The sequence below is a fragment of the Zingiber officinale genome, chromosome 7B (assembly GCF_018446385.1).
Source record: "Zingiber officinale cultivar Zhangliang chromosome 7B, Zo_v1.1, whole genome shotgun sequence".
NCBI lineage: Eukaryota > Viridiplantae > Streptophyta > Magnoliopsida > Zingiberales > Zingiberaceae > Zingiber > Zingiber officinale.
The window spans coordinates 118350124-118373459 of NC_055999.1; the positions used below are offsets into that span (position 1 = coordinate 118350124).

Here is a 23336-nt window from a genome sequence, read left to right on the forward strand (position 1 = left end):
TAAGAACAAGAGACGGACAGTGGATAGTAAAATACGACACTACATCTCGAACCTCGATTACATGGGAAGCATTACTGATTTTTTTAAGCAGATGTGTCGGTCGGTTGTCTACAGAGAAAACAACTCGAATCAGGCTTCGAGTAAGGAAAATCGCTGCTAGCTTCGTCTTCCTAACTCCTAGGCTTTCAGAACAGAGGTACGTACACTACATATATCTTTACGTCTGGAGTAAGTCCTAACTCACTATCAGGAATCTGAATCAGGAGGGGAGCAGGCTCCGGATGATCTCCGCCTCGGCGCTGTTGCTGTCCAGCGTCGCCATGAGCCCCGAGAGCCGGTCGCTGAGGTCGTCCACCTCCCTGTTTAGGCTCCTGATGTAGCTGCACGTCTCCTTCAGCAACTTCGCCGCGGACGCCTGCTCCATCCGAGAGGTTAGTAGATAATGCAATGCTCTGTCATACTCGTACCTTAACTACGTAGATAATTGTGTGCATGCACTTTTGGCTGCTTACCCGGCCAGCGCCCCGGCGGCGGGTTTCCGGGAGGAGAGACTGAAGTTTGGAGATGAGCTCATTGATCTCCTCCTCCGAGACCCTGTTCCTCCGGCTCGACATCTTAAATCTAGAACGAGAAGGGAAGGGGCGGAAAGCGGTGGCGAAGGAAGACGACCTTTATAGTGAGAACGAAAGAGAAGAAACCAATGGAAGCTAATCGACAGAAAGGCGTAGGTCCGGGATGTTCCCTTTAGTTCTCCTCACCCGACCCAACTCGCCACCCGACTTCTCCGCCAATGCGGCGGTGTTTCCCTCCCATGGCCCACGCGCTTCTGGCTCTCCACGTGTTCTTGTCCGGCGACCCACCTTCTAGCCTGGCTCTGTTTCTTTAATGTTAATCGAGGGGGCTTAAGTCTCGTGGGGGGTTTGTATTAAAATCGCGAAACACTCGTCCCCAGAGATGCCTTGTGATCCTGTCGCCTCCGTGTCGGCGTCGCGGATGGATGACCTCGTTCTCATTATTCCCCGTTTGTCTTATACGCAGCGGGGCCCGCTAATCTCCGTCTTAAGTATCTAATCACGTGTTAACGCGGTTAATGGCTGCGTAGTCGCCGTGTGAATGAGTCGGCCTCATTTACTCCCTAAATTTCGCGATGGCGACCCGTCCGACGGCTCGTGGGCCATTGGCCCATTTAAAGAGATCATGTGATTCGGTTCCCTGAGAAATAGGAGGAGATTTTATTTTGTCCCCGCCCTCCCAACTTTATTTTACCTTTGCCATTAAATTTTACCTTTATAATTTATATAAAGGAGGTGTCCTTTTGGTGCGACTAAGTAAGGAGGTAAAACTTGGGGTTGATTTCGGTACGAAGGACAAAGCCGTGTACGAGCGACCATGTGATGCGTTCCACATGGAGTGGAGCGGTGGCGACCACCGAATGAGCATGGAAAGAGACCACCCCATGTGAGCGAGCGAGTGCTGTGACAAATTAGCGCGCTGAGAATGGTGGCGACCGCACTGTACTGCACTGCACGCGGTGCTACTGCGACACACCCCGCTCGCTTTGTTGGTGGTGTTGTTGCCGCTGCCAAATTGGATGGGTCAGCTTCATGTCAACTTGTCCAACAAGTCCACATGGTGAGCTTTAATTTGCGTTTGTCATGTATAGCAGGGAGCCGCGAACAGCGGAGGAGGACGCGCGCTGTGCATCCTCCACTTGCTACGTGTCCGTCACACCGCCCCTCGATCGGACTGCTCTCCCCCTGGCTACTCCTGGCCGCTAACCGCCTTGTTGGGCCACGACTGCTCCCCCTTTAACTCTGAGTCGACTATGAAATTGTCACAAACAACAAAGAGGCCTTGATTTGGTAACTTGAAAAGTAGAGTGCATAACTGGGTGGTTTTTATTGTTTGTTTGGTTAGGCATTTAGAAACAAACTTGGAGAAAGATGAGTGCTGCTAGATAACTTTAAGCTTTTGACAAAATGAATGGGCTTTATTGGGCTCAACGGCTGCAGGCCCTCGGTAGATCGACGAGCCCAAGAAGAGCGAGCAGAGCAGAGCAGGCCAGGCCGCCGGCCTTCAGAAGGAAAACTGGTAGAGCATGTTGTGATGGTACTCCTCCCCCGCCGCCACGATCTGCGACGGGAACTTCGGGTGGTTGACGGCGTCGGGGAACCCCTGCGTCTCCAGGCACAGCCCCGCGTGCTGCTCGTAAACCGCCCCTCCCTTCCCCTTCACCCCTCTCAAGAAGTTCCCCGTGTAGAACTGCACCCCCGGCTCATCCGCCCACAACTCCATCCTCCTCCCCGTCTCCTCCGCCGTCACCGTCGCCACCCTGCTCAGCCACCTCTTCCCCTCCCACGAATCCACCACGTAGTTGATGTCGTACCCGCCGGGGACGCGGTCGATCCGCGACCCCACCGTCTCCGGCCGGAGGAAGTCGAACGGCGTGCCTTGGACCGGCGCGAGCTCGCCGGTGGGGATGAGGTCCGCGTCGACGGGGGTGATCCGGGAGGCGAAGATTCGGACTCTGTGTGACAGGATGCTGCCTCCGTCGTGGCCCCGCAGGTTCCAGTACGTGTGCTGCGCCAAGTTCACCGGCGTCGCCTTCGTCAGCGACTTTCCCCTCATCGACACGCTCAGTTGGTAGTCGCCGGAGATGCTGTACGTCACGTAAACGTCCAGATCGCCGGGAAACCCTGCAACCTCAAATTCATTACCATTGCCATTATCGTCGTCGTCGTCAACACTACTCTCATACAATACCTTGTTCTCCGTCGAAACTCCGGTAGTACAAGGTGATGGAAGGGAACTCTCCCTTTACTATCTTCTTCACCGTCCAAATAACACGGCTGAATCCTCTGTGTCCACCTGAAACATCGAACAGAGAAATCATGATCATTAATCACAACAAACGATCCAAAAACTTGCAATTTCAGTTTCCATACCATGAAGTGAGTTATTCCCATCGTTCCTGTACAGTCGATGCACAGTTCCATTAAGAACAAACCGGCCCCCGGCAATCCTGTTCGCCACTCTTCCGACTAAAGCTCCAAAGTAAACCGAATTATTCTGAAGAAAGAGAAAAAGAAGAAGACCCGGATCACCATAATTATCTTCGATCGACTCATCAAAAGCATGAGCAGATTCTTACAATGTATGGACCAAGTCGATCATAGCCAAGAACCACATCGGCCAAATTTCCTGCATGGAAAAGGAGGGAAAAGAAAAAAAAGAAGAAGAAGAAGCATGGGCCTGGTTATTTCTGATTTTTTTCAGAGAGATCGAATGGAAGAAGAAGAAGTGAGTGAAACCTTTGGAGTCAGGGAAGATGACAGAGGTGATGATGGCGCCCCAGTTGGTGACCTTCACCGAGAAGTTGCCCTTCTTGAGCTCGTAGATGCCCACCGCCTTCCTTGGGGCTACTGCATTGCAGGTGCCATTCTGCAAGGCCAGAGCCATGAGGAAGAGGAGGAAGGAAAGGGAGAACTTGCCCATGGCCGAATTGGAGGAAGAGGAAGGAGAGTTCTGTGGATTTAATGATTTTATGGTGTGGGAAAGTGGAGATTTGCAATTATTAAAATTTGTGGAATTAAAAGTAGAAAAGTCCAAAAGAGATAACGATAGCGTAGTCAGTTTTCCTTCGTAACGATGTCTTTTCGTTTGGAAATTTTTATTCTTATATTAGTAATATTATTAAAGAGATTAGTAATTTATGAATGCTTACCTCTTAATTATTAATATTATTATTATACCAAAATTAACAATACTAATATCCCACTCAATTTAGCCGAGCGATTTTGATCCTCTTAAATTTGAGAACTAGATAACTAAAAATATTAGTTGTATTTATCAAAAATCGAATAATAATGAGACAAGCTCGGTTTGAATATAAATCCTAAAATTTAACTCAAATCTCCTGATCCTTCATCCCGTGATTAAATCATCTGTCCCCAAATTTCTCTGTCCTCGTGTCCCCTTGTCGATCGGACGGATCAGATTACATCTTAAGGATATCTTGCACATCACGAGAATACTACATACATCTTAAAAATATCATGATACCTTAAGATGTAATCTGGTCCGTCCGATCGGTAAGGGACACGAGGACAGAGAAATTTGGGGACAGGAGATTTGATCTACTTAATCCCTAGTTTAAAATAAAAATATCCCTTGCATTTATAAAAAGTCTATATTTTATCAAAGAATATTACACTTACATTGAATATATTTAATCTTAAAATAACACTAATTTATAATTTTAAAATGTGTTATTTTGGAAGTGATGAAGAGGGAAACTAGAAATTAGGAACCAGGAGATCCGAGCCCGCTAAAATTAGCAATGCAATCATATTTGATTAGGTTATATGACAAGGGTATTAAAATGGTAAGGATTAAATAATAATTGGCATTTCTTTTTTTTTTATTAAATTCTGTTGATTCAAAAATAGTAAACTTTTGCCAGATAATTTACCATATTAGTCAAAAATACTAAACATACACCTAACTTTAATATTTACTAAAAATATATATTTTTTTCCTAAAATTCTCTTTATTTATTTTTTACTCAAAATAAATACAAAGTCTTTATCTCACGAAAGGGATTAGGGACGAAGGTTTCTTATATTATTAGATTTGATAAATCTTTTTAATTATATTTAAATATATATTATTTTATTTTAATGAAAAAGGAATGTACTTTTCTTTTTGTCACTCTTAACAAAATAGTTCATTCCATTAAGAAATATTTTATTTCTGATTGTTTTCTTTATTATAATAATAAAAAAAGAAAAATCTTCCAAAAATAAAAAAAAATTGGGGGAAAGAAAAGACTTTTCCTTTTCAACTTTTTGTATTAGTGAGATTAAAAGAGTACAATTATTTTTTTTCATTAGATTATTTCTTTAACCAGTGAAAATTTTAATAAAAGAATGATATTAGTGCAAAATAAAGTGTTCCTCAATAATCTAAATTAAGGAAATCCAAATAGGATGTATTAGAGTATAGATAATTGTCTTTAGTTCTCTTTAGAAGTATGATCAAAGGCTTATTTTTTAAAATAAGTTAATCTGGTGGAGAAAAGGGGGAAAAAAAGTCGAAGATAAAGGTTAAGTGCACAATACAAGTTTCGATGGATTAATGGATAAGGGTAGTGCATTATCTACCTAAATCAACAACTTTGTTTTAATAATTGATAAATATTTAAAAGCACGCCTAACTGTTATTTTCTTTAAAACAAATCATATTCATTGATTTTGAAATCCCTAACTCTTATGATTAGAAAGGTTTTTGGGAAAGGGGAGTTATTTTTCATTTATTATTAAAATTACACCTAATTCTCTCCGGACACATTTAACTTTTCGAAATTACTTTTAATTTTGACAGAGTTAGAAGATCACAAGTGCTTTGTAATTATAACATTATGACTTTAGAATTGATAAGTATAGATTTAAAGCATCTATGATACAATAATTATTACAACATAATATTGAGGAGTATTAATCGAAAAATAATTCATCAACTATGATTCCATAATTATAACATAATATTTAGCCCTCAAGTTATGGTCCATGACATCTAGATTGTTATTCAGATATTTATGATTCAATCCTCAATTATAGTGAATTTATAGGAAATTTTCTTTCAAATGAGGTGTGCAACTAAAGGATGCTGAGCTTCTAAGTTGTCCGTCGCTAACACTTTCTGATTTATTCTGGTGGTTGGTGAAAAAATTCCATGAGACCAGGTCGGTCCAATCAATAAGTCTAACTGGATTAATTATTATTACATAATATTTATCAATGTGGACCAAATATGAAATATTCATATTGTAATAGTTATGAATTATAAAAAATGATAAAACATGTAACACTGAACCTGGACAATCGGTCCAGTCCTATGAAAATTTTTCCCTGATCGTCATGGTAAATCGGGAAGAGTTCACGACGAACGGTCTAGAAGCCCAACATCTCGTGATTGCGCGTCTCGTTTGGAGGAAAAATCTCTACAAATATGTCGTAGCTGGGATTAAAATGTGGATGAGGGCATCAACTATGAATTGTAAAGAAAATGATGAACTAGATAACACAGAACTTGGGACGACCAACATAGTCCTACAGAAATTTTTCGTCGGTCACCAAAGTAAATCGAGAAGTACTCATGACGGGTGGTCCAAAAACTCGGCATCCTGTGATTGGACATTCCATTTAGAAAAAAAATTATAAAAATGTATCGTAGCTAAGGATCGAACGATCGGTGTCTGAATGACAACTTGACGTCTTTCTATTATACCATAGTCTCAGGGCAACCAGTATAAACTATAGCTGCTACACTTACAATATAGTGTTATTAGCATGGATTAGAATTGGAATACTACTATATATCATGAAATTGTTCATATTATAATAGCTGTGAATCGAAAAAAAAAAAACAGATCAAAGATAAATATGTGACCTTAAATCTCTCTAAAACCGGCTGATCCGGTGGTGGTAGGGCTCCGTCCCGCAAGATGTTAACGTCACGTGGAAGGTAAAAGTCAAGGCGATCAATGCCCCTAGGTTAGCGTCCGATCAGGCGACCCCATCAGTCGGTCGGACTAAAACAATGTCGGTCCGACGTTATTACAGCTCGGTCTCGCACCGAGCTTCCGACACTTAAAGACTATCACCAAAGTAGGCGTCGATCGACAAGTCATGTGCCGAGCGGTTGGGCATGTGCCGGGTGGACATCCGGATCGATCACAGATCAAATCACGGCCAGCGAAGCGGAAAACACGACCCATCAAACCTAGACAGCGGAAGTAGCCGAGCGACCTCCCCGCTCGGCCCAAACAGCAGAATTAGCCAAGTAGCCACTCGCTCGGCCCACTAGTAGACAAAAGCTGGCTGAGTGGCCCACCCGCTCGGTCCACTAGTAGACAAAGGCAGGATCGACTGATATCCTCCTCGAGACCCGTGCTGCAGACAGACAGCATGGTCGACGGCATGATCAGACAGAAAATCGCACGACGGAAATTTCCATTGTCTTGGCAGGATATGCTTGGGTTGTTGAAGTATGGTGTTAGGTATATGTTTTTGACACGTCATATCATGGAAAGCTTTGAGATGCGTGCACATTTTGAGGAACGTGCACGAGCATCCCTGGGAGCCCTATATAAAAGACCCCCAAGTTTCAACGAATGTATTCTCATTCTACTGTAGCTACAATTACGCTGCCACTTTCGTTTCTTTGCTTGCTTGCTGTTTTCGTCGGAAAACTGACTTGAGCGTCGGAGGAGCATCGTCGGGGAACCACTCCCTGGCTTAGCACTGACACTTTTGTGCTTGCAGGCTAGTCTCATTTGAGATCCACGCACCGTCAACAGGAACATCACATCTCTAATGTCTGTCACCTCGACTTTCGGACATGATCACCGATTATAAAGATATAAAAAAAAAAAATATTAGGTGTATGATAAAATAAATTTTAGACTGTTAATTTTTAATAATTGATGTGTGACTATTACGTTAGAGATGATATATGCATTCCGTTTACCCGGGACATTAACTGTTAATGGTAATTATGAGCCATAATCATTCCAACAACAGTATAATAAGGATAATTTTAAGAAAAGCATATGCTGACCTAATTTTGGATATTATTTTGATAATAAATGAAAAAGTGCTCTTTTGACAATTTTAATAAAAAGGTCGCTCCTTGAATTTTTGCTTAGGTTTTTTCGAGTAAAATTTAAAAAATAATAGTATATGGTGTAAAGTAATTTACTAAATGTTACTTTTACAAAAACACTGATAAATTCTAATTATTCAACATTCTTCTATATTTAAGCCCAAATCAATAGTCGCCCTTAACCTTCATCAAAATTTACAGAATTATATTAATTTTATAATGTAGAAGTTATAATTCGTGCTTCGGCCATAGTGTAACGGTAAGATGAGTGTTTGAGCGATCTTTAGTTTATTATTATATTTTAAATATTTATCAAAATTATTATTTTTATAATGAAAAAATATATAAAAATAATAAAAATAAAAAAGGATGAAATTTATATAAATACATAAAAATATGTATAAAAATTCTAGAAATATAAAATATAAAATATTATTTAAAAAATAAATATCACAAAAGTGGGGTAGTAATTATATAAAAAGATAAATTTATTAAGGTCATAAATATGATGGTAATTATGTAAAATAATAAATTTATTAAGAACATAAACCTTAACTTTTAATTTTAATTAAAAATCATAAATAAAACAATGCAAGAAAAACATCAAATTCTTACTTCTTACTTCTAGCTTTTGAGTAAAAATTATAGAAACTAAAATAGAATTTAATATTCACAAACACTCAAAAGTACTTGTAATTAGAATCTAAAAAGTGTTCTGTAGAAGCTCTACCAAATATTCCCTAAATAAATTTCTAAGCACTTATGATTTGAATCATAATTATGATGTATGTAAGTATTTTCCTTTAATGAGGTAAAAAATCTAAGACGTTGCTTTAAATAGATTTCTAAGCACTTATGGTTTGAATCGTAACTATGATATATTGTAAGTATTTTCCTTTAATGAGATGAAAAATCTAAAAAATCTAAGACATTGGTTGCTTGGAAATATTGAAATGAGCAGTACCCTAATTCTATTTTAGAGTAATTAATTTATCTTGGAGTAAAATGAAATTATGTTATTAGTTGAGAATTTATTTATTTTTTCAATATTTCTTATTATTATACATAAAAAGATAATTTTATGATTAAAACTAAGTCTAAATTACGCTAAGCAATTATTAAATAAATCAAAATTTAAATTTAATATATGGCATAAATAAAAAATTCCGCTTATTTTTGTTTGTATCAAAAAGTACTTTTTATTATCATTTTCATTAAAAGGGCACCCAAATTTTTCAAAAACATCAAAACTCATCCTATTTTTTATCCCAAAAATATCATTATCAAGCATGTAATTCTGATAAGTTGAAGCAATTATGATTAAGTTAAAAAATATTTTATGTGTAGTAATTTTGAGAAGTGAGAATAATTTTTGTATTAATGAAATAATAAAATAAAAATGATAGTATTTTTTTTTCTAATTCTAAATACTTAAATGTGCTCTCAATGTAATTTGTTGATCTAGCATAATTTATTTATATAATACTCGTTATAAAATTAATTTATTAATGAAATAATTAGTTGTGTATTAATTCATTTCATGTCCTACATATAGATGTTCACATGTTTATTAAAGGGGTCTCATTCAAATTAGAGTTAAACATGACGCGATCTACTCTACCAATTTGGTGGTTAGAGGTGTCAATGTTTAGAGGTTTGGTGTTTCAAAAACCCTAATTCTATCAACTTGGTGGTTAGAGGCATGAATGTTTTGAAAACCCTAATCATTGCTAGTTGGTATGATTTGTCTATTTTAACAAGACTTTAGGAAGTGGAAGGAGACAATGCATGAGACCACACTACTTTTGGCATTGAGTAGGGAGTTGTAGAGTTGTAGTGCTCCATGAGCAATTTCTCCACTTAGGGTTTAGGAGATGCCTTTCGATTAGATTCTCCCCTCCATTTCAGGAGATAGAAGATGCCTTTTGTTCTTTAGCTTGCTTAGTTTTATTCCATTTGATGGACAAGCTAGTGAACAAGAAAACTATGGATCGATATCATGTAAAGTGATCCTGTCCGAAAGTCGAGTCGACGGACTCTAGGGACGTGGCGCACTCTGCTGACTCTGCGTAAACTCTGGGCTGACATGGGCTCCGGTGAACCTGCAACAAAACCGAGCCGGGAAGTGGATCCCGCCGACGATCCTCCGACGCTCAAGTCAGGCGAGAAGAAATCGAAGCAGAGTAAAGAGGCAAAGAACTACAGTAGATGAGAATGCCTACCTCCGTCGAAGTTTGGGGGTCCTTATATAGGATCCCTGGGAGGCGCGTCCACGGTTCTCGAGGTGTGCACGCTTCCCAAGACGTACCTCAAAATGGATGTGTCAGAAAAGTATGTCTGACGTCATACCGCAACCGTCCGAGCATATCTCTGACATGATAGTGGAAACTTCCACCGTACGATTCTCTGTTCGGTCCAGCCGTCGACCATGCTGTTCATCGGCGACACATGTATCGAGAAGGATATCATTAGCTGTCCCCTTCGTCCTCTTCTGGTCTTTTTGTCTGTTACTAGCCCGACCGGGAGAGATGCATGGACCCACTGTCGTCCGAGAGGGGACATGTATTGGTCCGAGCGGGAAGGCCGCTCGGCCACATACTCGGACGGGAATGTCTTCGTTGATTCGCAGCTCGTCCGAGTGAACAGGCCGCCCGGCACCTCAACTTTCTAGGCGGACTCGTGAGCGTCGGAAATCCGACCCGTGACCGAGCTGTTTCTGCGCCGCACCGGGCGCTGTCGTGGTTGATCAGCTAGGAGGCCTTCTGATCGACCACACCTTTAGGTTGACTATCTTGACTTTGACCTCTACGTGTCATTGACCTCTATCCCATACGGGACTCCACTCTTACTACCTGATCATAAAGTATAATAAAATAATTTAAGAACATAACAAACATAATCATCAAAGTGAATTAATGCACCCTACAATCAAGATCCTAAAAGGATTATGAAATTCATACAATGCCATTTAGATTCTCCCGGGTGCTAACTCACTCCATCGACTTTACTAAATGCTTAGTTAGACTTTAGTTAGGGGTGCTACCTCACTCGATCGACTCTAAATTAGAATGTCTCCCTTATTTTAAAGGTGGATCATCTTTGCTTAGATATTCTATCTTTATCTCCTCCAACCAATTTCCCCTTTTACTTAAGTCTATTAAATACAAAACTATTAAACAATAAATTTAGTTGGATCAAATAAATAGTTGTGGTGGTCCAAAGGTAAGTAAGGATAGGACACAATTAAACCTCCATGTGCCAATAATATCATATTAATTCCCAATTCAATTCAAAATCATCACATTGGCTTGTGGCATAGGCAATAAACAAGTCCAGTTGAGTTAAATTTTATGATGTTCAAATTTATTTAATAAGATAATCGAGTTAAATAAAATCGAGATTAAAATAAACCAATTGTCGTTAAAATAATTATTTAGGCTTGATTTGATTTTTTTTATGAGCTTGAGTTTTGTTCAAGTTTGGTTTGTTTACATAATAGCGAAATCTTAATTCAAACTTATTTAATTGTTTGAAACTTTTATAATTTTTTATTGGCACCAAGTATTCAGCTTACACTGACTAATCCTAAGGTGACCAGTTTGGTCATACAAAAATTTTCTACTGATATTCAGAGTAAATCAGGAAGCGTTCATAGTAGATAACGTATCAGTCCAATATTCTTAAGTCAACTGCTCATTAAATTTTTACATTTAAAGTTTGTTTAGTTTATTATTAAACTTAATAATACAAACTTGTATATTCATTTTGATTATTTATTTATTTATTTAAAATAATAATTATTAATGAATATTATTAATAAATAGTGTTATGAACATTAACAAACACGTATACTCAAACTTATTTATTTGGTTTAATGAATTATTTAAATTTATTTAATTAATTTTATATGTATTTGATTTTATTTACTGCTCTACTTGTCACATCCAAATAACCTAAAATCCTATTTTTCATTTTGAAAAAATATTGTTGCATGATACTTTCGTTATAATTTGATCAACATTATCACTAAGTATATTAAAAATACTTTTTAATAGTCTTGGACAATAACATAGTAGTTAGGTCTTTCAAATAGTTTACCAAGCATTGAGGGTTAAATTTCAGTTGTAACGCATTGTAAAAATGTTTTCCCCGTCAATTCTAAAAATATTAGTTATTTAGATGGGCTTCCACGAAGGCTTCAAATTAATTTATTTGAAGAGCTAGATATCTTAATTAAAATTAAAAAACACTTTTTACTAACTTTATTTAAATTATTACATGTAAAATATTGTTATATCAAAATATTTACACTTAATCATCTTTATATCAAAAATGTCCATCCATAAATTAATTAATTGTTAATCATCTTTATTCAATTAATTACTTAGTAATCACATGTTCCTTCCCCTCAACTCCCATTCTTAAAATTTAGTTAGTTCAGAAACAACCATTTCGGTATCTTTCTCCCAATTTACATGGCGGCTACTCCACTCTGGATCATAATTCTCTATTCTCACGCCTTGCCTTGCCATTTCGTCCGTCCTCGATTTGGTCTTCCTTTTCTCACCGATCGCGAAGATCCGTGTAGTTTTTTGTGATTCGAGTCAAAAAAAAAAAAAGGGGGAATTTTTATCCGACTCAATCGGCCAATTAACAATTGCAGCGCGGTGGAACAAGAGTTTGAGATAAAGTCGAAGCTTTATCTCTCCCTGTTAATCCGATCGAATCATCCGCGTCGCCATCCATGACACCGAAATCCTCGCTGCGTCCGATCTGCGCCCTTTCTTATAAAGGCGAGATTTTTGTTGGATAATTGCAGCGAAGGTTTGGTTAGTGTGGCAGTAACCACTGTGTTAATCTGCGGTAATGGCGGAGTAGGGAAGCGTACCGAAGTCCCCTTTCGCCATCCAAAGTATTCACGCGCTCTGTGTCTGTGCGGAGAGTGAGCTCGTGACCTAGCCGCCGCCGCTGCTTGTGGGAGGAGGAGGAGGAGGAGGAGGGAGATGGGGGAGCGGTCAAAATCGCACCTTTTGGATCTGCTCCTGGCGGCGCTGTGCTTGCTGGGCGCCCTGCGGCCCAATGTCTGCGCGGCCGCGGACGTAACCGCCGGTCCGTTCTTCGCCTGCGACGTGGCGGCGAACGCCACCCTCGCCGGCTTCCCCTTCTGCAACGCATCGCTCTCAGTGCACGAGCGGGTCGAGGATCTGCTGCCCCGCCTCACGCTGAAGGAGAAGATCGGGAACCTGGTGAACAATGCGACGGCGGTGCCGCGGCTCGGGATCCCGAAATACGGGTGGTGGTCCGAGGCCCTCCACGGCGTCTCCGACGTCGGTCCGGCCACGTTTTTCTCCCACTTGATCCCCGGCGCCACCAGCTTCCCCCAAGTCATCCTCACCGCCGCCTCCTTCAACGCCTCCCTCTTCGAAGCCATCGGAAAGGTGACATTTTTACCCAATGCCGCTAAATCCCAAGTACAACTTCCGCCGACAAACATCCGCAAGATCGCGTCTTGCAAACAATTTGTTTCTTTCTCAGGTGGTGTCGACCGAGGCGAGGGCAATGCACAATCTAGGTCATGCAGGGCTGACGTTTTGGAGTCCGAACATCAACATTTTCAGAGACCCTCGGTGGGGGAGAGGGCAGGAGACCCCCGGGGAGGACCCTTTCCTGGCTAGTAAGTATGCCGCTGGCTATGTGAAGGGTTTGCAGGAGACCGACGACGAAGACCCCGAAAAGCTCAAGGTCGCTGCTTGTTGCAAGCACTACACTGCCTACGATGTCGATAACTGGAAAGGCATCCAACGATACACCTTCGATGCTAAGGTAATAGATAACTGCAAGCTCAAGGTTTGTGATCCGATCTATTGGGCTGTGACTGAAACTCTTTGGGGTTGTTTTTGTAGGTGACGAAGCAGGACATGGATGACACCTTCCAGCCCCCCTTCAAGAGCTGTGTGATCGACGGCAATGTGGCGAGTGTGATGTGCTCCTACAACCAAGTCAATGGAAAACCTACTTGTGCCGACCCTGACCTCCTCGCCGGCACCATCAGAGGAGACTGGAAACTCAATGGGTCTCTCTCTTCTTCGTCTTCTTCCCTTCTCCAATTCAAGTTCATGAAGCTGACAGTGAACTCATGCTTGCAGATACATTGTTTCGGATTGCGATTCGGTGAGTGTTCTCTACTATGATCAGCATTACACTAAGACTCCTGAGGAAGCTGCGGCCATCTCGATCAAATCAGGTTAATTTTAGAGATTTAAATGGAGTTTCGGTGATTTTGAGAGGAGGATTTCGGGGTTTCGGCATTAACGTGGAGTTTTGTCCAGGGCTCGATCTCAACTGTGGGACTTTCTTAAAGGAGCACACGTTGGCGGCGATCAAGGGCGGGCACCTGAAGGAGGAGGACGTCGACAAGGCGATCAGGAACAACCTCGCCGTGCTGATGCGGCTCAGATTCTTCGACGGCGATCCCCGGAAGCTCCCGTACGGTAACCTCGGCCGTGACGACGTGTGCTCCGCCGCCAACCAGGAGCTCGCCCGCGAGGCCGCCCGCCAGGGCATCGTCCTGCTCAAGAACGACTTAGCGCGGCTGCCGCTAGACGCCACCGCCGTCGAGTCGCTGGCGGTGATCGGCCCCAACGCCAACGTCACCGTCACCATGATCGGCAACTATGCAGGTGCGCGCTCTGTTTTCTCCGGCGATTTCAACGACGGAATCGTTTTCTGTGCTAAAAATTCGATTTTTTGGGGGTGAAAGATTAAAAATTTGATTTTTAATCGATTGTTTCAGGGCCGCCGTGCAAGTACACGACTCCGCTCCAAGGTCTCTCGGCCAACGTCAAGAACACCCTGTATGCGCCGGGTTGCGCCGACGTGGGTTGCATAGGCAGCAGCCTCCAGTTGGCGGCCGCCACGGACGCCGCCTCCAAGGCCGACGCCACCATTCTGGTCGTGGGCGCCGACCAGTCCATAGAGAGGGAGAGCTTCGACCGGGTGAGCCTCCTCCTCCCCGGACTGCAAACAGAGCTCATCACCGAGGTGGCCAAAGTGGCCAAGGGCCCGGTGGTTCTCGTGATCATGTCCGGCGGCCCCTTCGACATCACCTTCGCGAAGAGCAACCACAACATCTCCGCCATTCTCTGGGTGGGGTACCCCGGCGAGGCCGGCGGCGCCGCCATCGCCGACGTCATATTTGGATTCTTCAATCCAAGTGGACGGCTGCCGGTGACGTGGTACCCGGAATCCTTTGCTGACTCCGTCAACATGACCGACATGCGCATGCGGCCGGACCCCAGCACCGGCTACCCCGGACGGACCTACCGGTTCTACACCGGCGAAACCGTGTACAAGTTCGGCGACGGCCTCAGCTACAGCAACTTCACCCACCACCTCATCTCCGCCCCCAAGCTGGTCACCGTTCCCCTCGACGCCACCCACGCCTGCCACTCTCAGCGCTGCCTCTCCGTCCCGATGGCGGACTCCGGATGCGGCGCCGGCCCACTCAAGTTCGACCTGCGCCTCCAGGTGCGCAACGCCGGCGCGGCGCGCGGCTCCCACACGGTGTTCCTCTTCATGACGCCGCCGCCAGTACACGGGGCGCCAAAGAAGCACCTGCTGGGGTTCGAGAAGGTGTTCGTCGAGCCGAGCGGCGCAGCGGAGGTGGCGTTCAGTGTGGAGGTCTGCCGGGACATGAGCTTGGTGGACGAGAACGGCGAGAGGAAGGTGGCGCTGGGGGCGCACGTGCTGCACGTGGGGAGCTTAAAGCACTCCGTCAGCCTGACGATTTAAGGATCAATTAATTAATTTGAAGAAGGAAAAAAATAAGGAATTATTAATTCATTCCAGTAGAAATAGGAATTTAATATTAGTCGTCATTTCCTAGTTTTATTCTAGTGCAAATAAATTGTAATTTGGATTTTAATTTTATTTTTCTTTGCGTCGATTGGAAAAACCATTACAAGATTTATTAGACAAGATTTATATTATTATCAATTAATTGTTCCTTCCGGTTTGGGCGGTACGATCCGAGCTTGAGTCCGCCTCGGTTAGCTTAAGTCTGCCTCGATTCGAACTCGGCTGGATTTATATTGATTGAACCGCCTCGGTTAGCTTGAGTCTGCCTTGATTCGAACTCGGCTGGATTTATATTGACTGAACCGGAGTCCAAATTTAAATTTCTTTGTGATTGATCGTAAGATATAATAAATTAATTAATTCAAAAATATAAACAAATATTGTATCTAACATTCAATACATTCAAAATTAAAGCATAAATAAAAACTGCTATTAAAATTGTGCTGAGTCAGAATCTCATTCTAAGGATTCTTATGGTTCCGGAGAATTCAGCTATAGGAGAACCAGGAACGGAGAGCTCTCCCTATTTTTTCGGTCGACTTTTAGTCTTAAGAATGTTGGTTTTAAGAACGAGTGATTGCCCTTCTCCGTCCCTTACTGCCCAACCGAGGAGTGGACAACTAATCCGTTCCACTTATTGAACAGGGTATATGGTCGGTCCGTGACCCCTGGATGCCGAAGGCGTCCTTGGGGTGATCTTGTATTTCTTACGGGGTGGAGACGACGAGGTCGGTCCATGAATTTTCTTTCCTTTTACCACATTTCGCTCAAAGGGGTTGAAAGGAGATAGTGCATCAAACTATTCGCAAGGGCCAACTTGATCCTCTTCCCCAGAGATCCCAGATGAGGGAACCCCTATGGGAGTCGTCGACTCCAACTATCGTCCATGTACAATCCATACTAGATCTGACCAACTGATCATCCTACCTCCTCTACATTCTTGACAGCTCATTTCTTCTTAGAATCAAACTTATTAATTATTATATCATTATCAATTTTTTCAACAAACTTCCGTTCAATATAGATGACCAACTTCCATTTTGTTACGAAGTGTTGTTTTAACAAATTTCATAGATGAAAATTCTCGTTCCGTTGTTAATGTAGAAACAGGAAGAGTTAAAATAAGACGAATTAATCTATCAATTAAATAAATATATTAGATTTAATATATAAATAAATGATATAATTATTTAATTATGAGATCAAGTTTAAATTTTTTTATTTTTTTTAATAAATTAACTTTGAGCTCGAGTCACATTTTAATCGAGCCGCTCGACTCACAGACGATTGGACTCCTTTAAATCCCTATTTCCGATTACCTATTTTTTAATTCTTTAATTTTTATATCGACCAGGTTATTTCAGACTTGTTTTGTTTCGAAAATGAGATTTTTTTTCTTTTGTCTTTTACTCAAATGCCGTCTTTGACTTTAAAGCACTTTGAAAAAATGGCAAAGAGGTGTTCCGACATCATCTAAATAGGATCTTTTTGTTGGATTCCCTCCGACAATTTAACAAATGCAACGTTGACTAAATATTTAGTCCATCACAGTTATCATCACCACCCTATCAACCGCCAATCTAACGTGATAGACCCCCGGAGCTATTAATGAGATTTGAGGTTGAAATTTTGATAAAATCTAGATAAATGTTTTTTTTATGTATTAGTCATTATTTTAAAGGTTAATAGTCAGTCGTGATTTATCTTCTTCGTGTTGACCCTGGGATGAATTGGCGGGGGCGTTGAGGACGAACGTATTTACCTTTTGCCACCAATAATACAATATTTAAATTGAGACACCCATAATTTAATTTCTAATTATAATATATTTATAAAAAAATCTAAATATAACATGTAATCAAACTATATTGAGCTTCTAGATTTATCATCATGCATATTTTCTAATTTATCCTAATTATTAGTAGAACAATTTTATAGGATCGGACCAATCACCCCTAAAACTAGTTAATGAAGTTAACCAGATTTTCAATTTTTTTCAATCTAACATAATACACACAGGTTAATTTGACAAAAAAATAGAAGGACATCTCAACTTATATAAATCATGAAAAAAATATAGGGTCACTATATTAGAACATGTACCCTTATAATTTTTCCCCTTTCAGAGAATATGAGATTGTCTGAAGAGCCACAAAAGTGATGATTTCACCTTTTACTTTAATTAAAAGAATATTTTATATATATATAAACTAAAAAAAACACACCATTAGATGTTTTATCCCCAAAATATTTCTTATTCAACTATTAATAACTACTAGAATGTATAGAAACAACTTTGTATTTGTTATAACATATTTAAGATTGAGAGTTTACAATTTAATTTAATTAAAGTGAAATACATGATTTTTCACATTCTAACAACTACCGAGTAGTATTATATACACACTTGTATTTAAATCCTAAAACATATATTTTAAATCCTAAACAATATTATATTAAAAAAATTATCAACTATGAAAATTGTTTAAATTTTATCAAAGTCATTTTAAAACAATAGAAAAAACTATAAAATAACCGCTACAATACTATTACACTAGTACTAAAAATAAAAAACAACATTGTACTAACTATTTGATAGTGTATACATATTGTAACACTAATCAATACATAATAGTGGAACCAGCTCAAGTGATATATCCATGTTGATGTCAGGCCGTGTGCTACTAAGATCGACGCTGACACTATCACCCCAGGCTACATAGGACATAAGTGTTGATGCCGATGTCGTCACCCTGGGCTACCTTACTCCTTTTCTCTATTTTTCCTTTCTCCCGCGTAATTCTCCTCATCCTATTGTGCCCCTCGGCTACCGTCCGAGTAGCCATGAACCTGACTCCACCCGTGTCAATACATCAACATTGAAATAAGGGGTATTACATATATAATTGATAGTCATTTATTCCTTGGCTTATTGATACTCATCAAATCTAGTTAAAATGCTTTTGCCTAATTAATCTCCCTCTTTTCAGGAATGCAAACTCAATGAAAGGCTTTGTGGAGAAAGGAATAAAGTGTTGTTGTCCCATTTGGAATCTAACTTTTGTCCTTCGCCACTTGATGCCTTCAATTTGGTTTCATGTCCTTGTCATATGTCTCTCGCCTTGCCTTTCCTCTATAGAAACATCATAGACTTCCTTCTTATGGTCAAATAATCGACTTATTAATGTTTAAGTTCGCGTACAATTTATCATTATACAACTCTTAGAGACTCTTAAAATAAGCTAAAAGGGTGACAATTGTCACTCATGAGCCTCTAGAGATACCAATTTCACGAGTTGTGTTGAGGTGTGGTCGGACGGAGATTTAAATAAATATTTTTTTTAAATTATAAATAATTTTGTAAATAAATAAATAAAAAAATTGGGGGATTAAAGGGTGTTCCACGTTCCCTCTCGTTTCTTTTAAAAACCCCAAACCCTCGCCCCCACATTCCTCCGTCAAATCCCTAAAATTGGTCGATGAAGGGCAAACGCAACGCCCACCGGGGCGGCGGAGGCGGCGAAGCCCTGTCGGAGACGGAGTCGGACGCCGTGCTCGGCGGGGGATCGAGCTCTCCGAAGGAGCAGGACCGGTTCCTGCCGATCGCCAACGTGAGCCGGATCATGAAGCGGTCGCTGCCGGCGAACGCGAAGATCTCGAAGGAGGCGAAGGAGACGGTGCAGGAGTGCGTTTCGGAGTTCATCAGCTTCGTCACCGGCGAGGCCTCCGACAAGTGCCAGCGCGAGAAGCGCAAGACCATCAACGGCGACGACCTCCTCTGGGCCATGTCCACCCTCGGCTTCGACAGCTACGTCGTCCCCCTCAAGGCCTACCTCAATCGCTACCGCGAGGCCGAGGGCGACCGCACCCTCGCTCTCGCCGCCCACCACCGCCCTTCCGCCGACCAATCGATGGACCAGGAGGCTGCCTATAGTACTGACAATAACAACAACAGCAACAGTAAGTACAACGCCGCTGGGCTAGGGCTTACCGGAGAATCGTACCCGTCGGCGGGGATGGACGGCGAATGGGCTCGTCGGAGAAATTGAAAGGCAGGTCTTTTCCCCCAATTCTTCGGTTTCCTCTCCGATTCAATTCCGCTTTGAGATCGGTGCCACTGATCCAGGCTGTTGCTTTTCAGATAGTATTTATAGTTAAAATTTGAAGAATTCTGTAAAAATTTAAATCGTAGAAAATAATAATAATAATTTAAAAAGAATTGCCATGGGGTTGTTTAGTAATAATAATAAATGGAGTGGTGTAGTAAATAAAAATAATTTTAAAAGAAATTTGTGATGGTAATGCTACTCGAGTTTATAGGTGTTGTTATGATAATAAATTGGATTTAAATCGGATTTTATATTTTCTGTTCCATATCAATCGGATAATATCCATTTTAATATTTATACCTATTAAAAAATTAAATATTATATATATATATATATATACTCTAACAGGTTTGAAGAAAATTATCTTCCCTAGTTGTTTGGGATGCTGTTTACTATGGGGTCGTATGCCAAGTAAACACTAAAATAAAGTCATTTATGATACAACTATTTAAATTAAAAATAAATTAAATGGTAGAATTTACTTTGTTAGTGGATTGTTGATGGCCGTACAAGGTTCCTTTTGCTTTTGCCTTTTTAAGTATTCCGAATCCACTTTCAATTATTGGGATTCTAAAGCATGGAACCAACTTGAAGTAAGTTTTTTTAAAATTAAATTTAGTATATTTTTTTAAATATTTTTAGTTAAAATAACCTTTTAATCTTTTTAAAAATTCCACTAGAATATTGTCTGCCGTTAAAATATCAATAATGAAAATTATAAAGGTTGTGTTGACATTATATATTAACTTTTTCTATAAATACAATTTTTTTTTCAATTTTATAACAAATATTTTAGAGTCTTGAGAAAGAAGAGTCATTATTTCTCAATTAGTCAATTACATTCTCTAAAAGTTATATATTTTTCTAAACAAATACAAAACTATGAGAATATTTTTTATAAATTGAAACTGAATGTCTTGTTTAAATTAGATAAAATTGAATCATAATCATAATCATCATTAGAAAAGCGGATTAATGCATGAAAATTAATTGATTTATGTAATAAATTTCTATTATGTACATTAATTCTACAATTTTCCCTGACAGATTTATTATAATAAAATATAGATCAATTCTCAACAAATTTATACTTGTTACTTAATATCCTCCTTAGTATAACAAAATCTCTAAAAGAAGGTAAAATTTAGATATTTCCATTTCATTTTGAGACATTGAAATGAGTACTATGTCATTAAAATATTATATATACTTTTAGCCTTTACCAAAGTATTTCGGATTTTTTTTAAAGGACTCTATTTTCTTCCTCTTTATTAAAGTTTGTTGTAGCTATAACCATGGGAGCGGATCTTCTGGACCAGGAATTCCTGGTCCCTCCTTGGACCACACAGGTGGTATAAAACTCTCCCCTACGTGCAAAGCACGTGCACGCCAACGCCCAAAAGAACCCTAGCCTCCTCCAACTTCAGCGTCGCCTCCCTCGACGGATCGAAGCGCCTCTGCCACATCCGCGGCAAGATGCACAAGAAGGTCTGGATCGCTGCCGGGGACATCATCCTCATCGGCCTCCGAGACTACCAAGACGACAAGGCGGACATCATCTTCAAGTATATGCCTGACGAGGCCCGTCTCCTTAAGGCCTACGATGAGCTCCCTGAGAACATCCGCCTCAACGAGGGCATTGGAGGGCTCGACGAGGAGGACGAGGCCGGTGCCGATGACTACATCGAGTTCGAGGATGAAGATATCGACAAGATCTAAGGTAGTAGGATTTTCAGAAGATGATGATTCAGAGGAGATCAGAAGGTCTTGGATGGTGAAGAGGAAGAAGGATTTTCAGAAGATGGAGAAGGTTCACGGTCGGCTGGTCAATATTCTCGAGGGGCTCGGGCTCCACGCCGGAGTTTTCAGCCCCGCCGAGCAGAAACAGATCGTGGATTGCATCTATGTCCTCCAGAAGAAAGGCCGGAACGGTGAGCTCAGAGGTATGGATCACCATTTCATCTTACCTTTATTCCTGCATTTTGATAATAACTGGCGTTGTTCATAAGGTTAACTGGTATGTTTGTTCAGAACGAACGTATTCGGAGCCGAGGAAATGGTCAAGTTCGGATAACAATTCAGTTCGGTTGCTGCTACAATTACGCAGTGGTAATTTTACAGCTCTTGTAATTTGTAGTTATTTTACTGTCCTTTTTTTGTGTGCGTGTTTTGTTTTTGCTAAAGCAACCATTTCTGATTTACAGGACAAGAAGGGCAACTCTCCAGGCATAATTCGCGACGAACAAGTCGATCCCATTTCTGATTAGCTGCTATACCTCTACCTGTTGGGTATGCACTTGAGAAATTTGCTATATTTCTTTTGTTTTTGTTTCCCACATTTTTCTGTAACCATCTGTTGATTGTAAATTTGTTTATGCTCACCATATCGTTTGGAAATCCTTGCAGCTCTGTGCTTATTCTGAACGGAAATGGAGCTGAAATCGCTAAGCACTGTGTGCCCGCTGTGCCTTCAAGTATAACCCCAACCAGTTCAATCTGGATGACTTCCCTCCTCTTGGCTTTGGTTCGGCTAGCCACTCAAAGAAAACGACCCGTTCACTTAGACAGTGAAAGTGAATTCCGTCTGTTTAAGTAACATTGTCATGGATGTCTCAGAGGAACTGCCTGTTCGGCAATGAACAATTTTCTTTTTGGACTTGATTGAGCTTCAAAGCTCCTCTTTTCTTGTGTTATGTATTTGTAGATTTATCTGATTGATTGGATAAGGTTTTTTGCATTGTATAAGCTATAAAAAATATTGACAATAACACTGCATCTTGCCATTGATGGTGATTTTGTTTTGTAATGTTGATCGTTGAAACAATATCTTAAGTAATTTATGAGCTTAGCGTTTGGTTGTTTAGCCATTGTGTTAGTGTGTTGAACAAATGACAGAAATTATGCATTGCTCAGAATAATGCAGAATTCTACAGCATCGTGCAAGCAAATGTTTCGTTTATATGAACTCAAGGACACGAAGAACATCCAATTTAAGGCAAAAATTTAGATGCACAAAGGTGATTCTCCATGACATAATGTAGTATCACTACAGATGAGTGCAAAATTATTCGAGGATGAAATAAGAATTTGAACAACAACATGCTCGTGTTCCCGAGAAGTCCTTGAACAAGGCGTAAAATCACGAGAATAATAAAACATGCAGTAGTTTTTCACAAAAATATATGATCAGAGCAGGCATGACATTGCCAGCTATACTAGTGTTCTTAGTCGGCTCAAGGTATTAGAGCTTATTTTCAATCATCAAACAGAAAATTTGAAGCTTGAATTTGATCTGGGCGAAACATCCAAAGATGTTCAGCAAAGGGGGAATGGGATCGACTTGTTCGTCGCGAATTATGCCTGGAGAGTTGCCCTTCTTGTCCTGTAAATCAGAAATGGTTGCTTTAGCAAAAACAAAACACGCACACAAAAAAAGGACAGTAAAATAACTACAAGTTACAAGAGCTGTAAAATTACCACTGCGTAATTGTAGCAGCAACCGAACTGAATTGTTATCCGAACTTGACCATTTCCTCAGCTCCGAATACGTTCGTTCTGAACAAACATACCAGTTAACCTTATGAACAACGCCAGTTATTATCAAAATGCAGGAATAAAGGTAAGATGAAATGGTGATCCATACCTCTGAGCTCACCGTTCCGGCCTTTCTTCTGGAGGACATAGATGCAATCCACGATCTGTTTC

The 23336-nt window shown here is 40.5% G+C and overlaps 5 protein-coding genes across 6 annotated transcripts; 3 read left to right on the plus strand and 2 right to left on the minus strand.

Annotated features, from left to right (window-relative positions):
* Positions 1–1057, minus strand: LOC122007193 (transcription factor ILI4-like). Its single transcript, XM_042563002.1, has 2 exons — positions 513–1057; positions 1–415 (listed from the first exon to the last, which is right to left on the minus strand). Exons 1-2 carry the CDS (start codon positions 612–614, stop codon positions 260–262), a joined length of 258 nt encoding a protein of 85 aa, XP_042418936.1. The 5' UTR covers positions 615–1057; the 3' UTR covers positions 1–259.
* LOC122007192 (galactose mutarotase-like) lies at positions 1–3527 on the minus strand. The gene is made up of 5 exons (XM_042563001.1): positions 3312–3527; positions 3152–3201; positions 2946–3069; positions 2764–2868; positions 1–2696 (listed from the first exon to the last, which is right to left on the minus strand). The coding sequence occupies exons 1-5, from the start codon at positions 3493–3495 to the stop codon at positions 2077–2079; spliced, it is 1083 nt and encodes a 360-aa protein (XP_042418935.1). The 5' UTR covers positions 3496–3527; the 3' UTR covers positions 1–2076.
* An 8741-nt stretch (positions 3528–12268) lies between these two features.
* LOC122007194 (beta-xylosidase/alpha-L-arabinofuranosidase 2-like) lies at positions 12269–15642 on the plus strand. Of its 2 annotated transcripts, none has more exons than XM_042563005.1 (6): positions 12269–13103; positions 13201–13488; positions 13569–13738; positions 13812–13909; positions 13995–14331; positions 14754–15642. In XM_042563005.1, exons 1-6 carry the CDS (start codon positions 12669–12671, stop codon positions 15454–15456), a joined length of 2031 nt encoding a protein of 676 aa, XP_042418939.1. In that variant the 5' UTR covers positions 12269–12668; the 3' UTR covers positions 15457–15642. The 2 variants fall into 2 exon arrangements, with proteins under 2 accessions (XP_042418939.1, XP_042418937.1); XM_042563003.1 differs by having other exon boundaries at positions 12277–13103; positions 13995–14345; positions 14459–15642.
* Positions 15643–18983: 3341 nt separating this feature from the next.
* On the plus strand, positions 18984–19839 carry LOC122004802 (nuclear transcription factor Y subunit B-3-like). Its single transcript, XM_042559632.1, has one exon. It carries the CDS (start codon positions 19002–19004, stop codon positions 19569–19571), a length of 570 nt encoding a protein of 189 aa, XP_042415566.1. The 5' UTR covers positions 18984–19001; the 3' UTR covers positions 19572–19839.
* A 1188-nt stretch (positions 19840–21027) lies between these two features.
* Positions 21028–22494, plus strand: LOC122004803 (RNA demethylase ALKBH9B-like). Its single transcript, XM_042559633.1, has 4 exons — positions 21028–21574; positions 21663–21740; positions 21836–21920; positions 22038–22494. Exons 1-3 carry the CDS (start codon positions 21235–21237, stop codon positions 21892–21894), a joined length of 477 nt encoding a protein of 158 aa, XP_042415567.1. The 5' UTR covers positions 21028–21234; the 3' UTR covers positions 21895–21920; positions 22038–22494.
* Positions 22495–23336: the final 842 nt, after the last annotated feature.